The sequence below is a fragment of the Sinohyriopsis cumingii genome, unplaced genomic scaffold (genome assembly GCF_028554795.1).
Source record: "Sinohyriopsis cumingii isolate HCF-2022 unplaced genomic scaffold, ASM2855479v2 utg001437l, whole genome shotgun sequence".
Taxonomy (NCBI): domain Eukaryota; kingdom Metazoa; phylum Mollusca; class Bivalvia; order Unionida; family Unionidae; genus Sinohyriopsis; species Sinohyriopsis cumingii.
In genome coordinates, this window is record NW_028315999.1 from 2395867 (window position 1) to 2418882 (window position 23016).

Below are 23016 nucleotides of genomic sequence, written 5' to 3' on the forward strand. Positions count from 1 at the left end.
AGAAGAATACACAGATGAGCAGAATACAAAGACAGGTGGAAATGTATCTCACACTACTAATCAAATGATGCAATAGGCTATCACAGGGTCGAGCGGAAGGAGAGTACTTGGGAAATTGTAATCATTTGACTATTGAATTGTCATTAAATTGTTTTTCGTTGAATTTCACCTTTTTGTATATTCAATCATTCAACTGTCGGCATTGCTGTCTGAGGGCTCGGAGCTTTACTTTTATCTTTCACTAATTTAACTTCCCACCGAAATCGAGCTTGGGTGGGACTTCTATAATAATTTAAATAGAATATTGGCAGCACCTCAACCATAACACACATACCAAAGTAACGGCATAACAACCCGACACGCCAGATCCAGTAACACAACATTGGGCTTTAGAATAATAGAAAACATAATCCAATAACACAAATAAGACTTTATAATAATAGAAAACATAATCCGATAACACGCATGAGGCTTTATATTAATAGAAAGCATAATCCAATGACACACATAGGGCTTTAGATAAATAGAAAGCATAATTCAGAAACACACACATGGCTTTATAATAATAGAAAATATAACCCAGTAACACAAATAGGGCTTTATAATAATAGAAAACAGAATCCGATAACACACATAGGGCTTTAGATTAATAGGAAGCATAATCGAATAATACACATTGGGCTCTAGATTAACATTTAAAAGGGTTCCGACTCAACACTTAAATTATGTTATTCAATTGCATCTATATATAATTAAAACAGATTAAATAAATATGCGACAATGATGATAAGCACTGGGCAAAGCACAAAACAAGCGGTGTAAACATTTGCTCGTGTAAAAGTGATTGCGTTTTTCGAAGCTTTCCATGTAGGCTTCTGTGGTCCATTATATTTGCCGTCCTCAAAATCATATGGCACTATACCAGCTAATTCCTTGGCCTCATTTGTTGTTGCTATTTCTGGAATTTTTGTTGGCAAACCGCTAATTGATAATCCTGACCCATGCGTTTTCACACCCTGTGATGACCAATGTGTGGTCATTACAACGTTGTTGTAAGCGTATCTTTTTTTGTTCATGTCTCCCTCTGAAGCCCAATGTGCTGGAGTCATGGAAACGAACACAACATAGCGCCACCGACCTGGATGTTCACGATCTTTTCTGGGTCTAGCATTGGCGTGGACGAGACGCGAGTCCCAAAGAACCATACCACCTTTAGGCACGGAAACACGTATTCTTTGGCATCCTTTTCCTCCATAAAAGTTAACATCATCTTCCGTCAGCAGATAAAATGTATTCAACTCCGATATCCTTGCTGCATCCTGTCTTCCTCCGAAAAATTCATCAAAGTAACTATGTGATCCTTCCAGGACTTCGAGTGTCCAATCATCTTCACATACCTCCTCAAGATAAACCCCTCCTTGGACTGCGTGAAGTCCAACACGTGATGCATTCTGGTCCACGTGCAACCAGCTTTTGTTTGGTTCCGCGAAGCTCTCCTCACCATTTTCAGGTGGCCGTCCAATCGCGATAGCGTCAATGCTAGTTAACAATTTTGATGTCTGCCAGAGTTTGGCAAATACTGATTTAGCCTTCAGTCTTACGAACCAGGTTGGTTCCATGTGTCCCGTATTAAACTGGGAGATGAGCGAATGCAGGGATGGCGGGAAAACGGCCTGAGGAAATTCTTGTAACCATCTTTGGTACTGTTGTATACAATTATCGCATTCTTCATTGGACAAAACATCCCGGACGACTGTGTAACCTTTAGCTTTTAACTCCTCTTGGTTCTCAGGTCCAAACATGCTGAAATACAAGAATGAAATATTGGTATTTTAGAGAATCACCAATGCAGTACGCTAGTCAAACTGCATGAAACAGAGTTATAACTGTTTCTTGTCCATGAAATAATCCATATTGAAGACGGTACTCTTCTTTCTTTCATGTTTATCATTGATAAAAAGTTAAAGACCTGTGCTACGAACGAGCCAACGGGGATTTTTTAAAGAATACTACGTCTCTCCTACTTTGCCAGTGTATAATCCAGACTTAAGCATAGCCACTACAGTGACGAACGTACGTTATTAAAACTGCAATTCACTTTTTATGAGTGTTAACACAAATGACAGGGATACATCAAGTTTTATGGCCATGTATGCAACAGTATGTATGAACCTGTGGTGCTTTAAAAAAAAAAAAAAAACACTCACAAGAAATAAATTATTCCGTGGAGCATATAAAGTACATAGACTATTTCTGATATATTGACATACATGTATAACTACAATATGCTTGCATATCGCCGTCGATTTAGCTGCCAAATCAGCGTCTGAGTGAACCCACACCTCCTTCTTATAAAGTGCCTGTCGTATCCGCCAAGCGTTAGTGTAAGATCCATCCTTGACTTGAGATTGATACCCAAGGAGCAGACAAGACCAATTATTTAAAGATGATTATTGTTTGTTTTGGGTTTAGTGGGCGGTGGTGGTGGTGGTGGGGTAAAGACTCTTTTTAGATTCGTATTAAAACATTTATGATGTAACATTTATGATGTTGTTGTTGTTGTGGCTGGGGTGGGCGTAGGTTACCCATTTTGTTTTTACACTGTTGCAGAGAAGCAGAAAGGTGACATATCATTCAAAATACATTCCGTCTGGTACGCTCTACTCTTTTCATCGTTCGTGCCGGGCTGACCATTCTCTTATAACAGTCAAAAGATTAAAAAATATTAAAAAATGCATGCATCTGAGAAAACGGTCGAATAAGGAAGTACTGTGCTGGCGTCCGCTAATAAACGTAGTGGGTATCGCGGTACCAATTTGTTTTCTCCATAGAGCTCAACGCTAATGTTTGGTGAACTAAATATACTTTCTATCCTACCTCAGCATGAGTGTCACACTCTCCTAGACCGATAAATCATCCCTTCACCCGTGATAACATCGTCGATAACACAGATTTGTGGGGTTAATTTATCAGACTAACACTCTCCTAGAGAACGATGTTAGATTGTCAATTTCACTACGACAGAACCACGGGTGCTCGACGCGAGCTTGATGTTGAGAAGAAAGAAAAACAATAATCTGAAGGAAAAAAATGATACAGAGTGACAAAAATACCTTAGATTACCCCCATGACCCGTTCAAACATAGGACCCTCTCTATTATAATATATAAGAGAGAAGGTACGGAACTTCCAAATACTTCGTTCCACCCATGACCCTCGATTTCCTTCTGCTATTTCCGTCTTTATAGGCACACGTCCATACTGTATGGCTTGTTTTACTCCTGAGATATTGTTCTATTCATCAAGCTATTATTGACTTTTCTGCGTTGTACCAAACTTAAGATTACGGGCTCCGAAACGTGCGATTTTTTATTTCAATACCGCAATACCATAGCACTCGCGGTGTCGAAAGCAGCAAGTATACACGACTAAGACAATTATACTGATAAGATGTTTCAGCTTGAATTATTACCACAGGAAGATATTATATGACGTCACGTTTTGCTCTAAAACTCCTTCGACAGTGTTGTCCCGTGGAATATATTAATTGAACAAAACACAGGGGTACTACAAGCCATTGCAAAAAAAGTGTCACCTCCCATAAGGATGTACTTCCCTTGATTTTACCTTCAATACATTTCATTTCATGGCATCAAATTCTTCAATCACCACACAAAATATGAAAACGTCCATTGCTAGATCTACATCAATTTTAGATTCTCCTGTCTATTTCTTTTTTAACAAATTTATATTGAAGAGGTATGTTAACTAAGAAGCTACCCAGATTTAACCTATGGCCCATGCTTGAAAAAAATGGTATTCAGCTTAGGAAAAGTTTTCATAAATTAAATCTTTCCCTCGATCATTCCCTCGGCCATTTATTAATTTTTTTTAAAACAATCTATTTGATTGCTTTATTTATTTATTCAATTTATTGTCATATTTGAAGTTAATAAAGTATGATAATAATTTTATGAATCAAAGTGATCATTAGGAGTAATGATTATGATGACGAGAAATATGGTAATTCATATAATGATGATGTTTCTCAGTAATAATTAATAATAATAATAAAAATAATAATAAGCATGGGCTTCCGAACTTCAATACTTTTTGCGCAGATAATGTCTTTTAGGCAATAAGTAGTGACAAATTTCCGTATACTTTCCTTTAAAATCAATGCTTTTGATTGGCACGTGCAGCAATCTCATGACACAAAATCGCACGCGTCAAACGAATCGCAACCCGGTCTTATTATGTAATAAACTATATAATATAACAAATATTTAGGAAGGGTACTTATAAGGTAAATTCTTGCTGTATTATCACAATACAGCGTGTCTTCTCATGAAGCTGTCCAATTTACGGGAGAAATCTTCTGCTATAGGGGGTTTCACGGTTTGTAGCTCCCCTTGAAAACACCAGAGGTCATCTGGGTGCACCTCACTTCCGGATAGTTCAATCATTAAGATGGCAGTAGATCGAAAAAATGTGACAGACCGCTCACATTCTGCAAGCAGGGTCAATATCTTACTCTCTTAAAAAGAAATTCTATCAATATTTGATCAATTGTTTTTACATCTTTTCTTTTTTATCTCACTAACTTGCGTTGCTCCCAGCTTTCAAATAAATATTCTCTGCCCACTGGACTTAGACACAAAGACACGCTGATCACATTCAAGTGTGTTCTCAAAACTCACTTATTTCGACTGCAAGAACAAACTTAAATACCTAGTAATGTTTCCTACCTTAAATATTCTCAGCATGTTTTTTTATGTTTTCTAATTTCATGGTGTTTGTATTTGTAATCGTATCCTTGTATATGTTTTTTTTTTGATCTTATAGGTGTTGTCTAATGTTGTAAAGTGCTTAGAGCTTCTAAAGATTAGGTGCTATATAAACTCCTCATTATTATTATTATTATTATTATTATTATTATTATTATTATTATTTCACAACTTCATTATCTTTCCATTACTACCTTATGCTCTAATTTGTATTATTTGAGTGTGCGAAACTGTATCGCTGAGTAAAAATCTTGCAATTTATCTCGCTTGAAGAATAATGAAAATATGTTTATGGTTTTTTTATAGCTTCAATCATAGCAGTTAATGGAGGTTGAACGACAACGAGATACAAATTCTAACTTCTGAAGATTCTTTTATTATTGATTTAGACTGATGCTTTTCTATTAAAGTTAATTATATTTTTGAAGAAATAACTTGAGTTTTTTTAAAATGTACAAATGTCAACCAGGCTTGATAAGACAGGCGCACGTACGAGTCTCCTTGATGATTATTACTTTTATTTCCTTGAACAGTTGGAAATTTTAGAGTATACGATTTGGACAAATATCGATGTTATATACACTATGCATGTATAGGACATCTGTGGCTATCACCTATCTGTCTGTCTGTATGTATGCCTGTCTCATTTCATCTGGTGCATGGGTATGTATATCCTCTACGTATATTACATAAACATACTTCTGGGTAAAAACGAGTATAAAATGATGCTAAGATAGAAAGATTGACTGATAGATAAAGACAACAAATATGAATATTTGTGAGTGCTCATTTATTATTGATTTGTAGTGCATGTTCTTATAAGCAGTCTCTTTTTTTTAAATCATACTGTTTGCAATTTTTATATCTGGTCACGTGGATCAATATTGATTTAAAAGGCGAATCAAAGAAATAGGACGGAATCTGTGAAATAATTGGATCTTTCAAACTTACATATTTGATGCAAGGAAAGTTAAACAGAATTAAACTAATTTTAATAAGGCTGTTCTAGATGAATTTGCTGGTGGCACTCAGAAATATTGTCTAAAGACCCCAGCAAATTTGAGAGTTATTACGTGTCAGCATAAGCCAAGAAAAATCATGCTGAAAGTTATTGCATGTACCGTCCGATACTTGATGTTTCAAAAGTTATAAAGAAAATGAAACAGAAAAAAACGTCATTGGGCATGTTATTTAATCTGAATATTGTACGATATTTACACCCAAATATGAATACATGTTCCGTCTGCATTAATTACACTCCTTTATCGTTATGATAGCTAATGTAATTATTACTTTGTTAAGTTCCTCTGAATACATTAAAATATTGTGTTCCATTTTTATTTTTAAAAAACTTTTCTGGTTTAAAATATTCAGCATTACAAATCAGATGACGTATCGAATTCGTGTTAAAATTTTCTTATCGAACTTGTGTTATAACTTTCTTAACTCGTGTTATAAACGAAATATTAGCCTTGTGAAAGTAACTGAGAAAGGATATATCAACATGTGAAAAATGCAAATTGTTGAGATTGTTTTCGTTAAAGCTATAATGCCAAAATTGGGCAATACATGTTTAAAATCGGAGAGCAAAGTGAAATATTCCTACAAATGTATATGAAATTATGGATAATGAATTTATAGCATCAGGTATGGACAGTGTATTTAATTTAATTATTTGATATCATTTAAGTATGGAAAGTAAATATTATTTATCAAATATAATGTAAGCATGGACACTGAATCTAATTATCTGATATTTTTAATGTCTATAATTATTCTCCTAGTATGATGTTTGGCATATATAAGTGATTGATTGGTTTAACCATAATGATCTGTAGTACAGCTAAGATTCCTTCCTTTGCTGACTTTATTTTTTCGCTAACCAAATGTAGAACGGTGAACTATCCGGAACTTAAAATTTTTTGTGGGCATGTGCATTGGAGCTAACTTTAGGTGCTACGATCAGTAACTCTGTTGCAACCGTGAAACCCCCTTATATTGTAGAGGTATGTGAAATATAAAATTACATTCTTTCTTGCTATCCGTTTTATGAGATAGAACTATTGTATATATTAGTTGTTTCAGAATTTACACGTTTTAAAGGATGAGTAATGATCGAGTTCATATAATTCAGTGAGATTATTCTCACTGGACACATTCATGCACGAACATGGTTATTACACAAAATATAAGTACATTAGTTCTAATGCGCAATGCATATTGTTGTATTCGCATTTAACCGTGTTTCGTGTACTACACAACTCAGTCGTTAACATTTGGTCAGGATAATGCAAATGGGTGGGACATCATGCTCCAATTCTGTGACATGATGCCCCATTGCTAGAAATCGCTATAAACTGACACACAGCAGATATCGTAGTGATGTGCATGAATTTTTCTTTTCAAGCGTCGTTAAAAGAAAACCCCAACCACAAATCACATTGTTAGCTGTTTTGGGGAAGGATTTTTAGAACTGTGGGGTTTTAGTGCAACCTTTAAACTGTTGTCGATGGTGACACAGATTCCGTGGACTGGATGTTATTGCTTTACTTGCAGTGAAGGACCAATGCTTTGGTACCAACGGGTCTAGTTGCTTTTAACGCCATTTTCAGCACATGATAGCTACGCATGGCGGTCAGTACATTTGGTGAAGGCCAATGTGGATATGTGAGAAAGCTTGCCGGTAGCTTCTCGTGTGTCGGTGGTTCTTTCCGGGGTTTTCCCGGGTTCTTCCTCCACCATTAATACTGGCCGCCATGTATAGCCTATCTTGTGCTGAAAAAAGGCGTTAAACCCTATAAACAATAGCAACAACAACATTTGGTGGGAATAAGTAGGTTCTCGGGGGATTCTTTGACAGACTGGGAGAGGCGGGCTATGAGTAATGGTTCTTTGACTATTCGACAAGCGCTGGGGAACATAGGATACATCATGATCGTCAACAGATCGCCACGATATACACTATTCAATATTTTAATCAATATTATTCATTATCATTGTACGAGTGAAATTGATTATTTCAGTGTCGCTATACGAGTGGAAATCAACAAATAAATATCGCTTTATGAGTGAAAATCAACAATATATATATATATATATATATATATATATATATATATATATATATATATATATATATATATATATATATATATATATATATATATATATATATATATATATATTGTGGATGAAACATACATTAAACACACTTTTGTACAAATTCTATACTTTAATCATCCTTGTCAATAAAATCATACCCTGTTCACATTTGTGTACAAATCCTATACTTTGATACTCTTGGTATATAATCATGCCTTATTCATATTTGTGTACAAATCCTATACTTTGATATTCTTGGTATATAATCATGCCTTATTCATATTTGTGTACAAATCCTATACTTTGATACTCTTGGTATATAATCATGCCTTATTCATATTTGTGCACAAATCCTATACCTTGATACTCTTGGCATAGAATCCTGCCTTATTCATATTTGTGTACAAATCTAATACTTTGATACTCTTGGTATATAATCATGCCTTATTCATATTTGTGTACAAATTCGATACATTGATCATCCATGGTGATATATCCTTATTTTGACTGTATCAATTTATAAGTTCCATATGTTGATTCTTGTTTGATTACTAGTTCTATTTTGGAACGATATCATTTCCTTATATCAGTCGTTTAACTCGGTGTCCATCATTCAGTTAAATATGCGCATGAATATGGAGTCAAATTCATTCATCGTTCAATTACTTTATAAATAAATCTCTCATTCACGGACTTGCTTTCAGAGTCTACACTAAATAAAATCCCGACCCGACTTCATTCTGCTTAACGAAACAAAATAATACTTATAAAGAAATGCCCAAGCGCAAAGCCATGGAATATTGTCATATGTAAAATTCATTACTTTACCGGTAAAAAGCTACCCATAATAGATTCGTTCTAAAACCTCAGAAACTACCCATGTACCTTCCCACCCTAAAATAATGGCACGATCTTACCTTTCCCCTTCAATATCACCACATCTAACGAATCAGTCCTGTCGACTCAGACTGTTTGTCTGTTTGTACATGTGCCAGTAAACCAGTGGCTTTCAGTTATTAATATAAATAGATTATTGTGTTTGTCAAATCGTATCCAAAGACTTAATCATGTCGACTAAATCAGACAGTTCGTATATGGAAAATTGAATACGTGGCGTTTAGTTATGACTATAAATAGATTCAAGTGCTTATTATAAATATACAAGGTGAACGTCATTGCTAGATCCGTATAGAATGTTAAATATTTCTCAGGGGAAATAGGAAAATTGCTCAAACACTACTGAGCATAGAGTAGAAGAGCTGACAGTGGCCGTTGTCAGCCTTCCGTTAACTCATATTTGTTATTGCTACTCATACTAAACTACGTACAGGATTAACACGAACTTGCAAGCATTCGGCCCATGGTCTGGCTGGTCCTAAATGAAAATGGTGCTGTTCGGACATCCAGCATGTCTGCCATATAAAATCTTTTTTTTATCACTCTTCCTTCTATAGTAGAAATCCTACTCACACGAGTTACTCACCAGACAAATAATGTCTAGCTCGTCCTACTTGACAATAGTACCTATCAGACTTACAATACTACCTATCAGACTTACAATAGTACCTATCAGACTTCCAATATCGATATACCCTTCAAGAGGGAAGGTCTTATTGACATGGAGTTTTCACTAGAATTTCTTAAGATATCTAGCTGGTCTTAAATGACGCGTTGTCTTGCTCTTACCTCCAATATGGCCGTCATTTTGGAAATAAAATAGTCGTTGCTACTCCTCCTAGAGTCTACCTAGGTTGATAGTATGTCGTAATATGTTTTTCTCCAATAAACGTTTATTGATGTCTGAACGATCGCTTATCCCTTCCTGACATACAATATGGCCGCCATTTTGAAAATCTTGTTATCGTTATTCCTCCTAAACGAAAAGTTATATGGACATTGGGTTTTCGCCAGAAGAGCTTTTCTGATGCCTGGTTGAACCGTAGGCCATGTCATGGAAAGACTTGTCATCATGTATAAATTAAAAACAGTGTGTACCTTAATAGCTGCGTGTCTTTGTGTGTGTGTGTGTGTGTGTGTGAGTGTGTGTGAGTGTGTGTGTGTGATTACGAGATAGAGAGAAAAGTGCTTAATCTGTTCTTAAAATGTTCACATTTATATAGTGAATTGACCGTCTTTCAAGAGGACTATAGAGTTCCAATACATGATGGCTCATTCTTTATTGTTTTCTTTTTGTAAGAGTATCGTTTTGTTTTTTCTTCTTGAATGAATGACTGTTATTTTCTTGGGTCTTAGCATATGATACCTTTTAAATAACAAAAAAAAACCGCAATAAGTTACATTGTTATCCAGGAAAGACTGAATATTTGCCTCAGCAACGCATTACTTTTACACAAAAAGTAACCAGTTACTATTGCAAAAACGCTTTACTTCTGTAAGAGGTTACAAATGGCCAATTAAATACGAGCTTTTAAAGCATTACATACAACAACAAAAAAAAGCGCTTAAAATGTACTTGAAAATTTCTGATGCATTAATTTTGCTACATGCGACATGAACGTTTACTAATAGAGGATGACAGGTGATTTAGTGTCTTTTTTATCTGATGTTCTGAAGGCTTGTCAGGCTGTAAGTTCGTAAAGAAGGGCGTAAGAAAAAAATTGAATGTCTGCTTTCTGACACGTTCCATGTATGAATCAGACCGGAGTGGGAGGTGAGGTGGAACACGTGACAAAAACGAATTTAATGCTGGAACTAAGGCGTGTTAGATATACGAGTTCTTGCCGAAAGGGTCGGGTAGATAGAGAGAGAAAAGAGAGAGAAAGAGAGCGTACTTAATATAAGCCACGCACACCCTAGTGAAAGACAGTTTATGAACATACCATTTTAATTTGTAGGGGTGAGTAACCTATTTATTTGTTCGGATCTGATTTATTTTCCCCTTTTGCTCAAGATAATTTTGTTTCCAGTTAGTATAATGAATACAATTATTTATTTTTCTTTGCAAAAATCATAATATATGTATATATGGTGCACATCAAAGTCCTTTTCTTCGACTTATTCCATCATTTATTGGGGATGAGAGCTTGGCTGAATGTGTTGTGGCGCATGCATGAGAGTGATGTGAGACAGCGTCGTGGGGGTGCGGGGAATGCGGACAGCACCGGGTCTATATATAATATTTTTGAACTGTTGTGCAGGAAGGAGGTCCATGGAGGTGACACCATGAGTTACCGCACATGACTGTCTATAAAAATGTTTTTAATTTTTGTGCAGCAGGGGCATGAGTTACCGCACTGGGTGACACCAACTCTAGTGACGTCACTGATGTGAAAGGTACTGTTTACTCATAGCGTAACTATACAGTATACAGGTTGTGTGACCTGATCAGGTATGTGCCCTTCTTGAATACTACATCAAGGATTCTCGTCACACTTTTGGTTGTAACTAATTTTAACTTCTAGGAGTATCTAGATTGTAATATTGTAAATACGAAAAATGTAACAATGATTAATTACCTGACACTTATAATTTTCCTCAAAACATCAACAAAAATGAGTCGAAAACATTTCAAAACGTTATTGAAATAACCTTTATAAATGTAAATGTGAGAACCTATACACGTGTCTTCATCTCTTCACACTAAAGGGGTAACTCATGTTATTACAAGGTGAGAGAACAAATAAAATCATCTATAGTGAAAAAAGCAAGCACAAAAAAACACCACATAATGTTAACAGGAGGAAGACAAAACCATGAGGAAGAGGAAACACCAGAACCCCTTCTGCAAACAAGCAATTGTTAATTAGAATATCCACCAGCCAAACGAGAAAAATGCACTTCCACAACAAAGAGTCTGAAAACCCTAGTTGGAAGAGAAAAAGGCAACTTTGTTTAAAACACTAACTATCCAGCTGAAATAGTCTCCTCATTGATATGTATTGTACACACACACTCTCTCTCTCTCTCTCTCTCTCTGTCTGTCTCTCTCTCTCTCTCTCTCTCTCTCTCTCTCTCTCTCTCTCTCTATATATATATATATATATATATATATATATATATATATATATATATATATATATATATATATATATATATACGAAACACACGATAAGCATAATAATAATAATTTATAAATTAATCAATGTATATTGACATACGACCTAAATATATGCAAGAGAAGCATGGAGGTGGGGGTAAGGGATGAAAAACTCATCATACAACACGCTACTCTCTCAAAGTTCGTAATAACTGGTGAGCGCCCCCTTATTTCAAAATCTAAGAGAGACAAAAATACTGTTAGGGAGACCCGGATCCACTTGTGGTGGTGACAGCAGTTCCGCATTATCTGTTCCCACCCCCAGTAGTCGATCCATTCTTTCCCACGCCTCTTATCCACATCTAAGTTCTCTGTTAAAGGCAAAAGATGAAAGAAGCATAAAAATAAAAAAATAAAATATAAACATAAATAGAGTCAAATTTATTGGTTGTATGAGTGTGTGCTCTGCATGGGGGTTTTGCTACCTCGCAGTTGTGTGTTTATTTATCACAGTGTTTGTGTTTCGTAATGTTCTTTAGCAGCAGGGGGGGAGGGAACAGACCACTTAAGGGAATGGTCACCTTGTGTTTGAACCAAAAAAATAATGACACTTCATAGAGGTCAAATACCACGTCTACGATTATTGTTTGTCCCCAAAATAATTGTAGACGAGCCCCCTCTGCTGCTCAATAATCCTGGGAATCTTCATCTGAATCTTGGGAATCTTCATCTGAATCCTGGGAATTTATTCTATGTTTCAAGTAATATTCAAGTTCTGATGGTGGTTTTTCTATTTTTGGATTTATGTTCTTTCTTTTCCTGTAATATATCATTAAACTTCTGTATCGATCTCGACCGCAATTTTTGCAAATCTGATATAATCCTCTAACACCGTTGTTACATCCAACACATCTTCGTGGACCAGCATGAGGGTTTTTCTTTATAAGATAATTATGTTTTTTGCAATATTCTCCACGACATTTTTTATCACATTTATTAGTGGTTCCTTGACGCAGCCACGCACAATTGTTCATTATATTAATGATATCTTTTTAATTCAGTTTAATTTTATCATCACCCCTGTTATCCAAATATTTTATCAAGTCCAATACGATATCTTGTTCTAGGATCGTGTAAATTTAATGTTATAAACCCATGCGGAGTAGCTTGCGCTCGTAAAAAGAAATTTCTGAATTTAATTATCATCATTAATCACTGACGAGTCCATGACGATTCGTCTCAATTGAGATATTTTTCTAACTCGAGACACTGCGAGATAAACCAAGTTCGACCATTCGATGTGATCATCAACGATCCAAACAACTGTATCAGTAATAGTTAATTCCTGAGATGAATGAATCGTCATCGCGTATCCAAGCGTCCACGGGGATTTATCAGCACGTAGAGCATCTTCAACAACATCAACATCAACTGCAACAATATCATTCAATACAAGATTCTGTTTCCTCTTTGACTCTCCTGGTATATCAACGTCGATATTTTGCCGTCGCGTATCTGCTGGTCGATAACATAACGGAACTGACAACGTTGGAAACTTTTCTCGTTGTAACTGAAACAATTCCCGTTGAAGTTTATCACGAACTATCTTTCTGCTTGCAACTATCAAATCGTTTGGTCGCCACGTTTGCAGAAAGTTTTTCATGGGTGTTTCTGAAATTATTTCACGCATTACTTCACACTGTATTTTATTCGGTTGTAGTCTGATTAATTTTTTAAATTCCTTCAACGCTGCATCAAGTGCTCTATGATCATCAGTTATTTCTTCAGCGTGGTCAACGAAATTTTTCAGCCAATCATGTGGAGATGGTCCAGCTACGGGTGGTGGTTGACCATGATCGCCGCACATTATCACGGCAGTATTTCTTGTTAACAACCAATCAAGAAATGTTTTTAATGTTTCTAGCGGTACAGTGCATATTTCATCCCATGTTATGATCCTTGGAATGTATTTCTCTCCCATCCTTAAAGATGTCCATGCATCACCCTTCCATCGGAAAAAGCTGTGATAAGTACAGGAATTAACACCACGTTGTTTCATCTCTCTCGCTAGTCTATGTGTAGGTGTTAGAACAATCATATCTGAATTCTGAAATAGTTCGATAGCTCGAGTGGTTTTACCAGAACCGCCAGGTCCGTTTAGATAAACCGTTTTGTGTCTGGTTATTGGATCGTATACCGATGGTAACAACGAAGTTGTCAACGTTTGACATTTTTTACAGTAAATATCTTTAACCGCAACATCAGCGGATTCGGAATAATCGAGCATATATTCATTCTTTATTCTCCACGAACCCCACGATGTATGAGTGCCTATGTTTAATCCTTCTAACAGTATTGAATGTTTTTTATTTATATAAAACGAATCAGTAGCAACTCTGACGGCATGCGCAGAAACCTTATGTATCATCGATAATAGATTTATTGAAACATACGCGAGCATCGATGATCTTAAATGAGTATATTGAGGTGACTCACCGTCCATATAGCTCACAATTGTACCTAATTTATTTCCATTTGACAAGAAAACTGTTTCTCGACTTATAAACGTGTTCTTGTTCATTGTATCAACGATTATAAAATCTAACTCAGTATCGTCCATGATCAATCTTGCACAATGTCGTCTGTGATCATATGCTGCTCCTTGTGTAAACTTGCCAATTATTTTTCTACCAAGATCCTTCGAATCGGTTTCGTCCGAATGTGGTAACCAAACCTCGGTTTGTTTTCCATATGATATAATTGCTTCACTTACAATCAACCGTGTTAATATCGTATAATCAAGCATATACCGTAATAGTACTATTGGTGTCCACATTTTTTCTGAAAAATGTTTTCCAAACCAAACATAACAAATTGGATGAAGTCCTTTAGACATTTCGAATGATTCGATACGAGCAAATCCAGTTAGGTCAAAATCCGGTAATGGTCCATTTATCGATACTCGCGTCATTTCGTGCGTCGGATGACCGAATCGCTCAAAATACGCAGAACAATCTCCGTATCCAAGAAAACTTCCGGGATAACACGCAACCATATCAACTGAAATAACATCTCTGTGATCGTATTTAGTATTCCACAATCCGCCGTGTCCATATTCGACGCAACTGGATACTATGTCATTGAGAAAATCAAACCGAGTTGGTTTCCACGAATTTTTCTCTCTAGCAAAATGAGCCGCAACTGACGGAACAGTAAAGCAGCTGCTCAATAATTCGTCAGCGTCATCAGTATATTGCAGTGCAAGGTTTTTCATTTTCTCGTGAAGAAGATCTGTTCGATAAATAACGCCATTTGGTCTCACAAACTGATCAAATTTCATATCTGATTCGTCGTTAGAACTCTGAAATAACCATACTGACACAGGATCGTTTTTACTTATTTCGTTAATAAAATCAAACATACCTCCGGGATAACATTTAACAGTTCGATTTCGTGGAAACACTGTTACCGCGTTAGTCCACGCGTGTGCGTTATGATCAATAATTGTAATTGAGGCTCCTTTTGATTTATATTTTGATTCATACAAAATCTCCCCTGTTATCGTCGCTACGGTTATTGGAAATTTTAATATTTTTCCTAACCCAGCTACATCTTTGATAGACGCACCGGTATCTTTAACCATATCTCCCCACGTGTTTATTATTTTACGTCTTTTATCCGTTAGACCGTTTCCACGGGCCGCGTTTGTAAAATGTTCTGTTACTCGTTCAGCCACACAATTTATTTTTGAAAGTTTCATCGGTGATAGTTTATCAACGCTGGGTTTTTCATTTATCATATAGATTCCATAAATAACCGCGGTCACAGGATATGCTCGTTCATAATACGGTTTGTCAATGCCAGTCAATAGACCTGGTTTGGAATTTCTACTTAGTACGACAGTTTTTTTATTACCGTGGACAGGATCATATTTGTCACGGATAATCCAATCATCTGTTTCTGTCAACACGACGAATTTTATTCTGAAAAGATACTTGCGATTACCTTGATTAATATCAAAGAGGTAGTTAATGATAATTGCTGCTCGTTTGTCGTTCATCATAGCGTTAATGGCGCCGTTGCGTATAATCTTGAACGTTGACCAGACATGAGATGCACCATCCGTGTGAAATTCTTTCTTGGCGTCGTGAATTTTATTAATCAAACCTCTGTTTTTCGGATCAACCAAATATTTCATCGGTAGGCCAGAAGATATTCTGTCAAGATTAAATCTATTTCCACTTAAGGGTTTTATTCGGGATAATCTATCGAATTCGTTCATATATTTCAAACAAATATTTAAATAAAGAATATTATGTATACAATGTCTCAATGCAAATGGTTCATGGTGGGTTCACTAACTCGTTGTAATAAATCTTGCAAAAAAGGAATTTTGCGGACAACACATGCAGTGCGTTAACCGTGGAAGCTTAGGACCAATACCATGTCTGCGATGTGGTGCTGGAGTGCGAGGAAAAACAGAATTATGTGGAAAGTGCGGTGGTAAACGATACAGAGAGCTTAAAAGATATTATGACAAAAAAAATAATAATAGTGAAAATGCTATAAAATCCGTGGAGGATTATATATCAAGATTTCAGACAAACAATGATTTAAACAAATAATATTATTATAATGGAGCAAAATAAATTTGTCCCACATCCCACAATAACAAACTATGAATCAGATATTAATGGTGTCATCAGACACTGCAGGTTGAAGAGACCAGTTGGTACTGTTGATAATGGCTATCTTAGATTTACTGTTAGGAAGAAAAGATATCATTGTCATCGTTTTATCTACGAATGTTTCTTTGGAGTGATCAATGACCGTCTTGTTATTGTTCATATTGATGGGAATCCCCAAAATAATAGTTTATCCAACCTTCGAGTTGTCACACAAAGCGTGAACTCTGCATGTGGTAATACTGGAAGATGTAAGACAATCGGAAAGAGGGCGGTACATTCTACAAACAGAGAAACTGGCGAAATAATTATATTTCGTTCAATATGTTCTGCTGCGAAATATTTTAATATTCACCCGCATTCGGTATAAAAAGTAGCAGAAAATATATATAAAACATCTTTCTCGAAAAAATATAAACAGAAAATCACCTTTCAGTATTGTTAACTATCATCACCACCTCGAATTAATTTTTTTAATTTATGTCATAGTATTTCCCCCATACACTACTTATTTTTTGATTCATGAAAGGGAGATAATTTTATGATCCTCGGTATATGGTCGTAATTATCTACGGTTTCTAACTTACAAAAATATACAGTTTGTGTATTTTTCTGTTCTATTCGTGATCTTTCCTCTGTTGATTTTTTAAGATACATCTCTTTAAGTTTCGGCGAAGAAGACTGTTGTTGTTCTATTTGTCGCAGAGGTGGAGAAGATTGTTGTTCTATTTGTTGCAGAGGTGGAGGAAGTTGATACTGGGCGAGTTGTTCTCGTTGTTTCGGGCTCTTTCTATAAAGTCTTTTTACTTCTTCATGAAGACTTTCGTATTCTGGACCTCTAGCTTGTTTTTTGTTGTAATATACGCGATATATCCATTTAATAAGATTATCATCAGTTACTTTTTCATGACTGGGTTTTAAAATACTAGATTTATTAAATATACCAGATAATATCATTTTAGGTAATTTTTTTTCTTCAGTATTTCTAATGTCTTCAACAATTCCTTTGTTAAATCTTGCAATCAATTCTAAGTTTTCTTCTACTGGTTTGGGTTCAGATCCAAGTTCTTTTCTCACATCGGCGACTTCAGTACGAAGTTTTCCAATACCTTCAAGTATTTCTTCACCGACATGTGGAGGTTGAGCTGCAGCTATTTCCCTGGCTATGCCAGGTGGAAGATCTCGTAAAATCTTCTTTGTTTTTTTAGTTCTCGCTGCTATTTTTTCAGCTTGTTCTGCTGTTTGTTTTGATACCGGAAGAAGATCTTCCTTGATGATTGTTGTAACTTTCTCAGTAGCTGCAGTAACGGGTTTAAACAGTTTTTTAGTGTCTTCTTCGTACTCAATTTGTGCTTCTTGCTACGCTTGTAGATTTTTTCTGAATGAATCTCTAACAGGAAGAAATTTTTTGATTGCTTCTAATCGTTCTCGAGCTATTCTTGCAGTATGAGATTCCGGATGTACCATTTTATTATAACATAATGATTTAATTATTATAGCAGCAGAGGGGGCTCGTCTACAATTATTTTGGGGACAAACAATAATCGTAGACGTGGTATTTGACCTCTATGAAGTGTCATTATTTTTTTGGTTCAAACACAAGGTGACCATTCCCTTAAGTGGTCTGTTCCCCCCCCCCCCCCGCCCGCTGCTTCTTTTGTGTTGGTCTTCCCTTTGGGGAGATCAGATGTACTTCGTACTACCTCGCGTGAGACACGTAGCATTGGCATCACACCATCATTCGCACCTTACAGAATGGACGGGGGAGTGAGGCCGGGAGAACCGCGACAGTCCCTGTCAGTTATCCCTCCTTATGATGCGATATACCGAGTTGATCGTTAATGAGGGATCATCTTTTAATCTCTAACCAGTTTCATATGCTGTAATCGACTCGGAGCTGACCACAGACAACAATGTTACAGACGATCAAGATCAACTTTACAAACTACTTGTTTAGGGCTAAATTCAAAGCTAAATGAGAATCATTTCCACTTCGTCGAAAACTTTAAAACAACAAAAAAATATGAATTGTGATATTGGCAGTTGCTGAAATATTTATACCTATCTGTAATCACAATAAAGTAATCTACGTCCTACTGTCAGAATTAAATACAATGCATGGTTTCTACTGTGCTCATCTGAACTCGTATGGACAGAATACATAGTGTAATGACAAAGAACCTTAATACTTTGCAGTAACTCTCCTCAGGTTATAGATAATGACCTTACTATTATCCATTGCTAAAGACATCCAAGTTAGGTTGATTATGGAACTATTATTAATTGCCTTACGCTCGTTTATTTTGTTTGTAGACTTTTCGTGAAAAGTTAAGAAAAAGTTAAGGCGTAACATTTTCCATGCTCGTCATTAAAAGGAAACGATAAAAAGAAAGCAACCTGACAATAGCAAACATACAGCAAACTGAAGATAGCAAAGATAATCAAACTGAAGACCGCAAAGATAGAACAATCTGAAAATAGCAAAGATACAGCAAACTGAACATAGCAAATATACAGCGAGCTGAAAATAGCAAAGATACAGTAAACTGAAAATAGCAAAGATACAACAATCTGAAAATAGCAAAGATACAGTAAACTGAAGATAGTCAATATGCAGCAAGCTGAAAATAGCAAAGATACAGTAAACTGAAGACAGCCAATATACAGGAAGCTGAAAATAGCAAAGATACAGCAAACTAAAGTTAGAAAATATACAGCAAGCTGAAAATAACAAAGATACAGCAAACTGAAGATAACAAAGATACAACAAACTGAAGATAGCTAAGATAAGGTAAACTGAAGATAACACTGATACAACAATCTGAAAAGAGCAAAGGTACAAGTAAACTGAAGATAGCAAATATACAGCAAGCTGAAAATAGCAAAGAGACCACAAGCTGAAAATAGCAAAAATACAGTAAACTGAAGATAGAAAACATACTGCAAACTGAAGAGAGCAAAGATACTGCAAACTGAAGATAGCAAATATACAACAAGCTGAAAATAGCAAAGAGACCACAAGCTGACAATAGCAAAGAGACCACAAGCTGAAAATAACAAAGAGACCACAAGCTGAAAATAGCAAAGATACAACAATCTGAAAATAGCAAAGATACAGTAAACTGAAGATAGTCAATATGCAGCAAGATGAAAATTAACAAACATACAACAATCTGAAAATAGCAAAGAAGTTTGACCAGAGGCCTAATATCAACATACATCATACAGTGTCCCGTAAATCAAATATTTTCTCATATGTTTGAGTTATTATGCTTACAAGATAAGAACAGTACAAAATAAACAATGAACATCGCTTTTAACCTGTGATCAATTGTCAGGAATTGAAGATCAAACTTATCTCAGATACCGCGAGGATATATTCACCGGGCAAAATAGTTATAATCCATGTAGATACACATCAGTCTGTTGGTCAATCTGTTAATCATTGGCATAGTTGTATGCGCACTATGGAAAAGAACCCTTACAAAGGTATAGCGAGAGTGCGTACATGAATATTTTATACGCTGATACATGTTTGCGGATATTGGCATTTCTTTTTGTTTTATATGAAAACTGCATTCGTAATTTGTTCCATTTTTTATTTCAGGAAAGGGATAGGCAATGATTACGAAAATAAATACCCTATTTTTGTCGTGTGTGTAGGGTGGGTGGGGAAGATGATTATGTCACTTATAACTGAAATCGTGCCGTGCTGTTTTGCATGAATTGGCGAATATGACTGGGCGTTATGTGTACATGACTAATTATGTCTAATTGCTAATTACAACGTAAAAGCAATTAGCATATTCTATTAAACATGCTGAATGAATAATTTCAAAGATAGATCGTAAACCATATTGTATTCGGGTGCGGATATAAATAGATATTTGGTGGATACGACTTTTACTGCAGTCTTATATGATCCGCATCATGCAAAATGGGTCATTGATTCAATATGTGATTCATAAATCGATGTGTTTATTCTTTGTTTAATCAAATTCACTGTTTAAGTTATAATTTGTTACACATTTAAATGATACGAGTCATATTCGCCAGAGTAATGTCATATGCGCTGGTATGGGACAAGTGCGTGCACATGTGAAAACCGGTGAAAAGAGTTACATGTACCATGTTTGCGACTCTACGAAGCATCCCTTCTTGAATTACAGAACAGTGGTAGATGCAGAAGTAAGTTTTTACTTACCATTAACTCGATTCAACTTTAGGAATCCTGTTCCATGCAAGAATTAGACATTGTCTTCTTCACTGCACATACATTGTATAAATGCGACTTTATTTTCAAAATAGGTAAACAATGCGGCACACACGTCAACGCCGAAATATGATTGGCTCAAAAGGTTATACATATTATCACATGAGCTCGGACTTGTCTGTGTAGTAAAAATTCTGGAAAATCGCACGTTTCGGAGCCCTTAACTTCAGTTTGGTACAACGCAGAAAAGTCAATGATGGCTTGATGAATAGAAAAATATCTCAAGAGTAAAAGAAGGCATAGAGCCATATAGTACGGAGTGTGCCTTTAAAGACGGAAATACCAGAATGAAATCGAGGGTCATGGGTGGAACGAAGTATTTGGAAGTTCCGTACATTCTCTCTTATATATTATGATAGAGAGGGTCCTATGTCAGAACGGGTCATGGGGGTTCTCTAAGGTATTTTTGTGACTCTGTATGATTTTTTCCTTTAGATTATTGTTTTATGTTTTCTTCTCAACATCAAGCTCGCGTCGAGCACCTGTGCAAACAAGGAAACCCGGGCAAATCTATGATCTCCGGTAACAGGCATCCCGCATAAAGGATTTCAGAATATTTGGAACATTTTATGAGACCACATGTCCACAAATTACCATTATATCTTCAGGACATGACAGTTTACCTCATAAAAAGCAAAGCAAGTGAACAATTACTGCCAGATACATTGCTTGTTTCCTTAGACGTCACATGTTTATATACTAATATACCGCATAATGATGGGATACAGGCCTGTAGAGAAGCATGGGAAACAAGAACTGTAGACAATCCACCCACACACTTCCTAGTCTAACTCCTGGTGCTTGTCCTAAAACTCAATAACTTTGAATTTAATAAAGAATACTACTCCAAATCAATGGAACCGCAATGGGTACAAAAAACGGCCCCTTTGTATGCTAATATTTTTATGGGAAAACTGGTGGGTCAACTTTTAGCATCGGTGGAACTTGAACCATGCCAGTGAGTACACTTTATCGATGATATAAAAATGAAGTGGCAACATGGAAGAGAAAAATCTGAATGACTTCATGTCAAAGACAAACAACTTCCATCCTTCAATAAAATTCACAGCATAAGTCTCCAACTCAAGCCACGTTTTCCTGGACACAACAACCAGACTGGTATCTAGAAAACAAACTCCATATAGACATCTATCTGAAACCAACTGACAAATTCCAGCATCTCCTCCAAACCAGTTGTCATCCAAAACACTGCACTAGGAGCATCCCATATAGCCAGGCACTGAGGATATACAGAATTTGTCTGATGATGAAACATTCCTAAACAGGTCTGAAAATGTATCTAAACATTTAATTTACTGAGTCTATGACAAAGGGCTAAACAAACAAAGTGCGATGACCTACTAAAATATGGAGAGAAAGAAAAGACTGATAGGATAAAATTTATTCTGACCTACCATCCAGAATACCCTAAAGTAGGTAAAATCATCGGAAACACTGGCCCATCATGGAATGGTCTGACGCACTAAAGTTAATCCTCCCAAACAAGCCTTTAGTAGCTTACCGGAGACCAAAAATCTCAAGGACATCCTAGTCAGGGCGACGCTATCACTAATCAAGACCACCCTAGTCAATCTGGCCCCTGAGGGGATTAAAGGTGCAAAACCTGTCAACATATGATGGAGACCAGGATATTTTCTAGCACAGTGACTAGAGAAAAACTAAACATTCATGGTCCAAACAAAACGTGCAAAACAGAGAATGTAATTTATCTCATCAAATGTAAGATCTGTGGCCTTCAGTATGTCAAAGAAACTGAAAAGCTACACAAAAGGATCAACCTTCATAGATCTGATTGGATGACAAAGTAGCTGTACAGAAGCCCCGTCACGGAACACTTTTCCTCCCCTGGCCACACATTCATTGATATAACACTTATGGCAATTGCTCACAACCCCAACTAGAGTTCCAAAACCAGGAAAGAAATGTAATCTTACTGGATATGCTGCCTTAGGACATTGAAACCAAGCAGCTTAAACCAAGAAGACTAGAAAAAGACAACCATAAACAAATAAATTTATCTTTTTGCAGCCGACACATTTTCATTTAAATAATTTTCTAAATTTGCTTGATAGCCTATAATTACTACTATAACAATGAAATATCAAAGATATAATTTGTGCTTATATAAATTTACATAAAATAGATGTCATT

The 23016-nt window shown here is 36.0% G+C and overlaps 1 protein-coding gene across 2 annotated transcripts; it reads right to left on the reverse strand.

Moving 5' to 3' along the window:
* Positions 1-415: 415 nt before the first annotated feature.
* Positions 416-9695, reverse strand: LOC149772514 (uncharacterized). Of its 2 annotated transcripts, none has more exons than XM_089947697.1 (2): positions 9576-9695; positions 416-1803 (listed from the first exon to the last, which is right to left on the reverse strand). In XM_089947697.1, the coding sequence occupies exon 2, from the start codon at positions 1800-1802 to the stop codon at positions 753-755; it is 1050 nt and encodes a 349-aa protein (XP_089803823.1). In that variant the 5' UTR covers position 1803; positions 9576-9695; the 3' UTR covers positions 416-752. The 2 variants fall into 2 exon arrangements, with proteins under 2 accessions (XP_089803823.1, XP_089803824.1); XM_089947698.1 differs by lacking the exon at positions 9576-9695 and adding an exon at positions 8807-8973.
* Positions 9696-23016: the final 13321 nt, after the last annotated feature.

What these genes read in the sequence shown, in the direction of transcription:
- LOC149772514 (XM_089947697.1), bottom strand. Translation starts at nt 1,802, where the DNA reads ATGTTTGGACCTGAGAACCAAGAGGAGTTAAAAGCTAAAGGTTACACA.